This window comes from Erigeron canadensis, chromosome 4 (genome assembly GCF_010389155.1).
Source record: "Erigeron canadensis isolate Cc75 chromosome 4, C_canadensis_v1, whole genome shotgun sequence".
In the NCBI taxonomy this organism is placed as follows: domain Eukaryota; kingdom Viridiplantae; phylum Streptophyta; class Magnoliopsida; order Asterales; family Asteraceae; genus Erigeron; species Erigeron canadensis.
The window spans coordinates 45,230,521-45,239,514 of NC_057764.1; the positions used below are offsets into that span (position 1 = coordinate 45,230,521).

The 8,994-nt window shown below is 33.0% G+C and overlaps 2 protein-coding genes across 3 annotated transcripts; both read left to right on the top strand.

The window, feature by feature from the left end:
* Nucleotides 1-577: 577 nt before the first annotated feature.
* On the top strand, nt 578-3,551 carry LOC122597719 (DUF21 domain-containing protein At2g14520-like). Its single transcript, XM_043770285.1, has 8 exons — nt 578-752; nt 1,835-1,911; nt 2,016-2,099; nt 2,220-2,333; nt 2,439-2,525; nt 2,609-2,910; nt 3,045-3,414; nt 3,513-3,551. The coding sequence occupies exons 1-8, from the start codon at nt 578-580 to the stop codon at nt 3,549-3,551; spliced, it is 1,248 nt and encodes a 415-aa protein (XP_043626220.1).
* A 740-nt stretch (nt 3,552-4,291) lies between these two features.
* Nucleotides 4,292-7,425, top strand: LOC122596698 (growth-regulating factor 6). Of its 2 annotated transcripts, none has more exons than XM_043769319.1 (4): nt 4,292-4,905; nt 5,070-5,376; nt 5,488-5,876; nt 7,266-7,425. In XM_043769319.1, the coding sequence occupies exons 1-4, from the start codon at nt 4,704-4,706 to the stop codon at nt 7,271-7,273; spliced, it is 906 nt and encodes a 301-aa protein (XP_043625254.1). In that variant the 5' UTR covers nt 4,292-4,703; the 3' UTR covers nt 7,274-7,425. The 2 variants fall into 2 exon arrangements, with proteins under 2 accessions (XP_043625254.1, XP_043625253.1); XM_043769318.1 differs by lacking the exon at nt 7,266-7,425 and adding an exon at nt 5,962-6,342.
* Nucleotides 7,426-8,994: the final 1,569 nt, after the last annotated feature.

Below are 8,994 nucleotides of genomic sequence, written 5' to 3' on the forward strand. Positions count from 1 at the left end.
TGTTTTTTTTCCTTTTCTACTGTTTTTTACCCAAAAGATCATTAAATATACACATTGATTTATTTCCGGCCCGTTTCTCGCATCCTATCAATCCATTGGAGGAGTCTCGTAACTCTTGGATCTGCTCTGCATCCAAAAGGCAGCGGTATCCCTTGAATGGTAATAATGTGTCTGTGTGTGTTCTGAGTTTGAAAAAACATGCTAAGCTCGATATGTTTCCATATACAGCTCAAGTACTCAAGTCTCACTTGTTTAAAATATTAAGGCATCTAAATTATAAGCCGGCCAACAAAAGAAACCTTCGTTTTGCAAATGCCAGCGACTAAAGACGACAGTTAATTAAAACCAAAAACTGACATAATGCATACTTAGTTTTTGATGAACAAGAATGTTGTTTTCATCGGAGTTTGTTCAATAAGATATACTGTAATTTTGCTTTGTTTCCAACCATCCAGTACTAGCCATCTTTACATCATGGAAAGCCTTTTGGGCTTTGGCCTTTTCCTAGCAAAATGAAATCTCTGTCTATAACATAAGAAAATGTACTTATCATGTTGTTGTAGATTATGAAACTAGTATGGAGTACTTATCATGTTGCTCTCCAAACTTCTTCTTTTACATAGCAGTGATTATCTTGATCGTGTGTTTTGCTGGAATGATGTCTGGACTTACACTCGGCCTCATGTCAATGAGTCTTGTAGACCTTGAAGTTCTTGCTGCATCAGGAAATCCCATGGATCGACTCCGTGCCTGTATGATTTATCCCCCCTCCCCCTTTTATTTATTATTATTATCTATATCTATACTTCTATACTACTATATAAAAGCAAATTGCTCTTCCCCTTTAAGTAATTAAGAACCTGAAATGACCATATTACCCTTCTTATTTATTCACTAATTTAAACATCTTTACCTATATACCTATAATACCCTTAATAAAATAAACTACAACATAGATTCTCCAATCCTTAAATAACCATATTAACCCTTACCGCCGCACATCATCGCCACAATTGCCGCAGCCACACCTTTGTCGTTAACACCATCACTGCTGCATCGCGCGGGCACCCCGTCTCGTTTTTTAATAAAACAAACTCCATTTCTCCCTCCTTAATTTTAAGAACCTAAAATTACACATTTACCCTCCATTTTAATACATTTCGTTTCTATTTTATAGACTGTGACTAAAATGCCCTTAAACAAATTCAACATCTATCTCTCCCTCGCGCAGAATCACATAACAAAAACTCTAACTCAAAATCCGTCCCCCTCTTCCCCCCTTTCATATCCCACGCAACAAGTCATCACATCTCCGACCGTAATGAAATTACTTTTACGTTAAAACCACACCACCACCGTCGCCGTTACCGCCGCTGCATTGCGTGGGCACCAATCTAGTTCTTTATAAAACAAACTCAACCAGCCTCCTTACTTAATTAAGATTTTAAAGTACCCAAATTACCCTCACAAATTCAACCTTTTTCTCAACCATCTATTAAATGTACCTAAAATACTCCTAACAATTTCAATCCACACAAATTCACCGTCAAACCATAATCTAATTATTAATCTATATCTTATTTTTGTTTAATTTTAAGTTGCAACATTCAACAATTCATTACGACACTAAATCAATAACCTACACTATTCGTCACTGCCAACGCCGCCGCCGCCGCCATAACCACTAATCGCCACCGTCACCACCACCCGTTACCGCCGCCATTACATCTCCACCACCGCATCGCGCGGGTACCATTCTAGTTATTATTATTAAGAATTACATCATCAAATATATTGTTGAATGACTTAAGAATGAATCTTGTGTCAAATGCAGCAAAAATCTTGGCAGTTGTCAAGAGACATCATTTACTTCTTTGCACTCTCTTGATCAGCAATGCTACTGCCATGGAGGTATATATATATATATATATTATATATGCTGACGCAACACTAATTAAAATAAAAATTTTCCATACCCTACTAATGGTATGTACGTACGTTCTATATGGTCTCAGGCACTTCCTATATTCTTGAACAAATTAGTCCCAGAATTGGGTGCTATTATCATTTCAGTGACATTGATTCTTCTCTTCGGGGAGGTCTGGATTATTATCATGTACTACTAGCATTTAACATAACATAACATAATGATATATAGATGTAAAAATGCTAGCTAGGTCTACTCACTGAATCAGAACCTTTACCTTTAATTTGTACAGATAATACCACAGTCTATATGTACACGTTATGGCCTAGTGATTGGTGCAGCCGTGACTCCCATCGTTCGTGTTCTTGTTTGGGTTTGGTTACCTGTAGCCTACCCGATAAGCAAGGTGAGTTTCTGCTTTCTTTCTTTAATTTCAAAAGGGAGATTGAACGACTTAAGAAAGGTACTACTCCGGTATTCTAGATAAATGGATTTTATTATTTACTGTCAGGTGCTAGATTGCATACTTGGGAAGGGACACGTTACTCTGTTTCGTCGAGCTGAACTGAAAACATTAGTTGATTTTCACGGCAATAAGGTATCTCATTCTCATATATATGAGCCGATATCATCTTTAAAAAGTCTAATAATATATAATAAGAGAATGCGTGATTGATTAAGGCTGGGAAAGGTGGAAGTTTGACTCTCCACGAGACAACCATTATTGGAGGAGCACTTGAACTTACCTCAAAAACAGCACACGACGCCATGACTCTTCTATCAGAAGCATTTTCAATCGATGTCAATTCCAAGTTAGATAAGCTTTTAATGAATCTGATTATAGACAAGGGTTATAGCAGGGTGCCAGTATACTACGATCAACCGGCAAATATAATCGGAGTTCTTTTAGTAAAAAATCTATTGACCATCAATCCAGCAGATTGTGTGCCTATAAAAAATATTACTCTTCGCCTCATTCCAAGGTACGTAGTATATCTACACAATTCAAAAAAATTTACCTATATGTAAGTAATTTATATACAAAAAGAACAAATTGATGACTCACCCTTTAAAACCAATTTTTTTTTGTTTTGTATTGTTATGGTATCATATATAGAGTCTCAGAGACAATGCCATTATACGACATACTAAATGAGTTCCAGAAAGGTCTAAGCCACATGGCTGCAGTCATACAACAACCGAGTCAAACACTCCAGCGGTCAACCAGCAAGCGATCAAGTGAAGTGAGAGTGGATATTCTAAATGAAAGCAATGAAGGTTTGAGAAGCAGAACATTTAACAAGTTTAAGTCGAATTCTGGAAGTGGGAACGTGTCACGTGTAGACTCTTCCAAGAGCAGAAGATGGTCGGATAAGTTTTTGCCAGAGGTTCTTAATCTAACAGAGAAACCATTTTCTTCATTCAGACAAGAAGGGGATGTTATAGGCATCATCACAATGGAAGATGTTATGGAAGAGCTCCTAAAAGTATGACACTATTAACCACAACTTGTCATATCTTCTTATGTCCATTTACAATTAATAATTGATGTTTACCATTGTTTACCCGTATATATATCTTGTAGGATGAGATTTTCGACGAAACAGATCATCATAATGAATAACGATAGACGGTTAATATGCTTGAGAGTGACAAGTATAACGACTTACAAAATAATGAGGATGAGTCATTAAACTTATAACTCATGTTGAATGGATTTGCTGAAGACCCATGTCATAGACAAGTCATCTCATCGAATCCTTGTCCTAACACATGTCATGAACTTGTATTGAATTAAGATTTTACTAGTAACCTAACATAAGGAGCGGAACCTTAGTTTTTCTAGTTGATTACATACAAAGTACTTAAGATTGTTTCTATAAATAAGAAAATCATTTGGTTGTTCTTGAACCCATCAAATCAAAATATCATGATGACAAAGATGCAACAGAAAACAGAAGTCTCTCTCTATATATTGTTGAATGAATGTGTTCATTTTCAAATGGCCGGGTTAGACCAAGAAGGGTAGCAACTTAACTTGTGCATGGAAAATGCACAACATCCCTCTTTAGAAAAGGAAAAAAAAAAAAGATAATAATCAAAAGAGCTTGTTAAGGAAGCAAAGCATATATATTAAAAAGTTACCAGTCACCAATGTACAATGCTTTGAAACTGGAGTAGATGTTGGACTTGGACCATTTGGGATTTGGTTAGATGGGGATTATTTGACTAATTTGATCCACAATGATATTATTTGACCCAAAACAAGAAAGGTCAAAAACGATTTCTTTTTCTTTACATTTTGTAAACAAATTAAAGGAGAGATGAAAAAAAAGTAAAAGTATGCTACAAACTTCTCTCACAGAGATCTATCATGGCCACTGCCACTTTTGTCAGTCACCCTGTGCATTCAGATACCAACTCTCTTATCCCATTCTATTTTATATGAAAAAAATAATTCACACTCTTCTCGACTCTCTCTCTCTCTCCTGAGCCCATTATTATGGGTTTCCGTATAAAATTTGTCAGAGACAATAGCTGCCATAAAGGCAGAAGAAGCAGAGCATAGTAGCAGCAGCAGCAGATGCATCAGTTTTTGCAGTCATAAATATATATACATATATACGTGCACACTCTTCTAATAAAAAGTTAAAGAAAAAAAAAAGTCTATTTGATTTTTCTTAATTCGGTCCCTTGTCTTTACTTTTTCTTTCATTTCCATCTTCATATGTAGATCATCAATAACTAGAGAAGAAAAAAAAGAAAGAAAGATAAGATGATGAGTAGAGCAAGTGGAAGATATCATCCATTCACGGCAAGTCAATGGCAAGAGCTTGAACACCAAGCACTTGTATACAAATACATGATATCTGGTATCCCAATCCCTCCTCATCTCCTCTTCACCATCAACAGCAAGACTACTCCAACTGATTCTTCTTCTACAAAGCTCCTCCTTCCCCCTCCTCATCCCTCGTCAAGTAACTATCCTTTCCTCTATTTTAATTTAGTAGTAATAAAAACGTCAAGTAACTATCCTTTCCTCTATTTTAATTTAGTAGTAATAAAAACGTCAAATTTACTGTATTAATTAGAGCTATGAGATGAAATTAAAACTCTTTTTTATAAATAATTTTGTGTGTAGTTGGATGGAACTGTTTTCATCCCATGGGATATGGGAGAAAGATAGATCCAGAGCCAGGGAGGTGCAGAAGAACAGATGGAAAGAAATGGAGATGCTCAAAAGAAGCTTATCCTGATTCAAAATACTGTGAAAGGCACATGCATAGAGGCAGAAACCGTTCAAGAAAGCCTGTGGAACCCCCCAAAACAGCACCATCCTCTGACTATTATCATACAACTGATCTCCTTTCTTCATCAAGACCTTCTCATGTAGTTTTGTCATCATCTCAACAACATCACTTCTTGTTGGAATCTACCCCCACATACAGGTTAGTTTCTGCTGCTAGATTTCATTATCGATCATTTTGGAAAAAAAAATATAAACATATATTAGGAACAATAATCTTTGATCGAATGAAATGCGTATAAAAATTTAACAGAAAAACCTATGGAATCAAAGATCAGGAGATAGATGAGCATCCATTTTTCTCACAATCACCTTCTGGGACCATCAACAAGACTTCATCATCAGGATTGGGTGATTCTTGGCAAGCTATGAACAACTCTTCCTCAAAGCACACACCTTTTTCTGATTTTCATCAAAATAACACTCCTGGTTACTTATATACTACTACTATTACTAATCAACATCAGAGTTACTATGATCAGTTGGCTTTAAAACTTGACAGAAAAGATGAACCCCAGCACAAGGTAATGCATCATTTCTTTGATGAATGGCCACCAAATGATGACAAAGATTCTTCCACAACTCAGCTTTCTATTTCCATCCCCGCCAGTTCTGCTCATGACTTCTTCCTCACCCATAATGGTAATTATTTATATATATATATATATATACTAATTAATATTTAAATATGAAGTGGGTAGTATTTGAAATTGTTTGTTTTTTCTAGGTAGTGTTTATTCTTTTTTATACGTTCGATCATGAGAGTCTATTAGACCAGACAATCTAGGCATCAAAGAAAATTCTAAGAAAAATCCTACAAACAATTTGGATAGAGCTTATTTAAGGATACTACTACAGTACCCGCACAATACTACTGTGTAATGACGACGGTGCTGGTGGAGGTGTAATGGTGATAGCGGCGGTGACACTAGGTGGTGGTGCACGGTGGTGGTGGTGACGCGTGATGGTAGTGGCGGCAGAGTTGGTGGTGGCGGCGATTGGTAATGGTGACGAGTGGTGGGCAATTATTGGTGGCGTCGGGTAGTTTAGTTTATTAATATAATGTGGTTTTAATAAATTGTAATTTAATTGTAGAAAGTTAAAACTTAAAATTAAATAAAAGCTATATTTATTTTATAATATAGTATATACATAAAGGGGTTAACATGTATGCACCGCAGTTACATTGGTTTTAAAAAAATAATTTTCTTATTAAGCTTTCAAGTTTTAAAATATACACCGTTGGTCCCTGCAAAACAACACAGTTGCAGCTATTGTCCTTACAGTTAACTGCAGGGATGATTTTCCCATACATAAAATAGATATATATAAAAGTGAATTAACTATTTATTATAAAGGGAAAATATTATTATAAAGGGAAAATAAAAATATTGCCTTTCAACCCAACTTTTTCACTACCAAACAATTAATTATATGTTTTCATGTGATTAGATCGCAAATGAAATTATAAATTCTACATATTGATAGATATGACTAGTATGATAGTCAATTATACATCTTGGTATTAAGAATGACATGCCAAAAGTTAGGATTAAAAAATGAGTGAAATTCAGGTAAAAAAATGATTCTTGTTTGGTTTACATTATTATCAGTTTATCACATGTATCATTACACTTTTTCTTGTTTCTTAATGTGATTTTTTTTACTTTAATATATTAACGAAATGTTTTATCTTTAGTTGAAATATAACATATTTTTAATTAAAGGGGTTTGCTAAATACAGTCTTTGGGGCTGTGTTTAAGGTGCATAAATTGTTTGTACATTTACCATGAAAATTAAGGGGCGGACTTTTAATATGAAAAGTATAAATTTTTTTATGCACGTTAAATACAGCTTGTGAAATCCAATTTGAAGATGGTGGGCTATGAGAAAAAAAATATGATGACGATGAGAAAGAGAAGTTTACATAGTAATACTTTTGATGGGTAGGCAATCATGAATAGTTTTATTAGTATTAAAGATTTCGTAATACTAAAAAGTCTCTGGTTTATTTCTTTTCCTTTTTGCAGATAAATGAGTAATAATGGAATGTTGAGACCAAATTAAACAAGAAGAACGTTACTTGGTTTGGCAATATTTGTATTAGTAGTGTTATTAACTTGTGTTCTTTACCTTCAAACAGAATCAAGTTTTGAAATGACAACTTTTGATGTGTTTGAGTAGGGTCAATTAATGCTATACAAGTTATGCAGCATATTTTGTATGTTTGCAAATCGAAGTAGATTTTGAGTTTTTGACATCTTCGACTTTTACATTTTCTGCTTGTTATGTAACCCCTTACCTAAATTTGACATACAAATATACAATGATGCATACTTGTCGGTTAGCAACTTTTTATTCGACTCGCATAGTATCAGAAATACTAAATAATATATAAAATAATTAGATTAAACCCATACGTTGTGCGGGGATGATTAAAATAGTAGAAAAAAAATATATTGATAGTTACAATATTATTAATAGTTTCTGATATTTAAAAAACTGTCAGATTATATTTGATGCAAATTAATAAGATTGTGATTTATGAATTTGTCAAATACGTTAAATCATCACTAATTAAACATAATATTTATAAATTATAAGAGTATATAATATTCATAAACAAACAATAATGCATTATAAATTATAAGAGTATATAATATTCATAAACAAACAATAATGCATTATAATATTGGACTTTAGGTTTATAAAATGAAAACTAGATTAAAAGATAATAATTACAAAAATAAATCTAAATGTGAGAGTAATAATGATAAAATAATTGATAATAATATAAACACATAATGAAAACTAAAAAAATAAAATAAAAGAGGAAGTGCAAAATCTAACATGAATAATAATAATAATAATAATAATAATAATAATAATAATAATAATAATAATAATAATAATAATAAAAATAAACGTAAATAATTAAACTGATAGATGGTACATAAATAACAATAAGATTAGTAAACATAAGAAAAAACACAGTCTAAAAATATAACAAAATGAAAAATAGTTTAATAGTATTTTTGGATTAGAAAACATAGGAAAAAAGAGCTTCGAACAAAAAAAATTTCTTGAATACAAAAAAAAGATAACCGTGATATATATTTTTGGAGTGCATTTTATATTAACTAATGATGATAAACTTTAGGTGGTTTTATAGAAGATCTGAATAAATAGAAATAATTTTAATAAAGATAATAATAAAATATGTATGTGTTGAACAATGTTTTTTAACCATTAGGTAATAGCCCAGTGGCCACCAGTCGTCACTTTTCAGGGGAGGTCTTGGGTTCGAGTCTTGCCAAAGGCAAACTTGAGATAATCAGGGATTATTAAGTGGTTGAGAATCGAATCACCTAGACACTAGCCTGACTGGGTATTAGTGGGTACCAATTGGTACATGTGATCAGGGGGTTTCCATCCAATTACCCTTTTTCCTTCTTCTATTTTTTATTTTTTATTTTTTTTATCATTAATTAATGATGAATAGGATAAATGATTAAGAATAATTTAAATGACATGAGATGCTTAAAATTAGGAAATTAATGGAAATATGACGCATCATAAAAGAACCTATATGGCATGCTCTCGTAATTGTCAACTATGTAAAAATATATCTCCTCTTAGTTATATAGAAAGATGTAACCATGTATATGATATATAATATACAAGATTTTTTACCCGCACAATGCGCTTCTGTTTAAAAATATAGTTGATTATTGTTGTTTTTACTAAGACAATTTAAAT

Excerpts from the sequence above, each read along its gene's own strand:
- LOC122597719 (XM_043770285.1), top strand. The coding sequence starts at position 578 with ATGGAGTACTTATCATGTTGCTCTCCAAACTTCTTCTTTTACATAGCA. Across the intron at positions 753-1,834 it reads CATGGATCGACTCCGTGCCT|CAAAAATCTTGGCAGTTGTC; the intron begins GTATGATTTATC and ends TGTCAAATGCAG. Across the intron at positions 2,911-3,044 it reads ACTCTTCGCCTCATTCCAAG|AGTCTCAGAGACAATGCCAT; the intron begins GTACGTAGTATA and ends TATCATATATAG.
- LOC122596698 (XM_043769318.1), top strand. The coding sequence starts at position 4,704 with ATGATGAGTAGAGCAAGTGGAAGATATCATCCATTCACGGCAAGTCAA. Across the intron at positions 5,377-5,487 it reads GAATCTACCCCCACATACAG|AAAAACCTATGGAATCAAAG; the intron begins GTTAGTTTCTGC and ends AAAATTTAACAG. Across the intron at positions 5,877-5,961 it reads CTTCTTCCTCACCCATAATG|GTAGTGTTTATTCTTTTTTA; the intron begins GTAATTATTTAT and ends TGTTTTTTCTAG.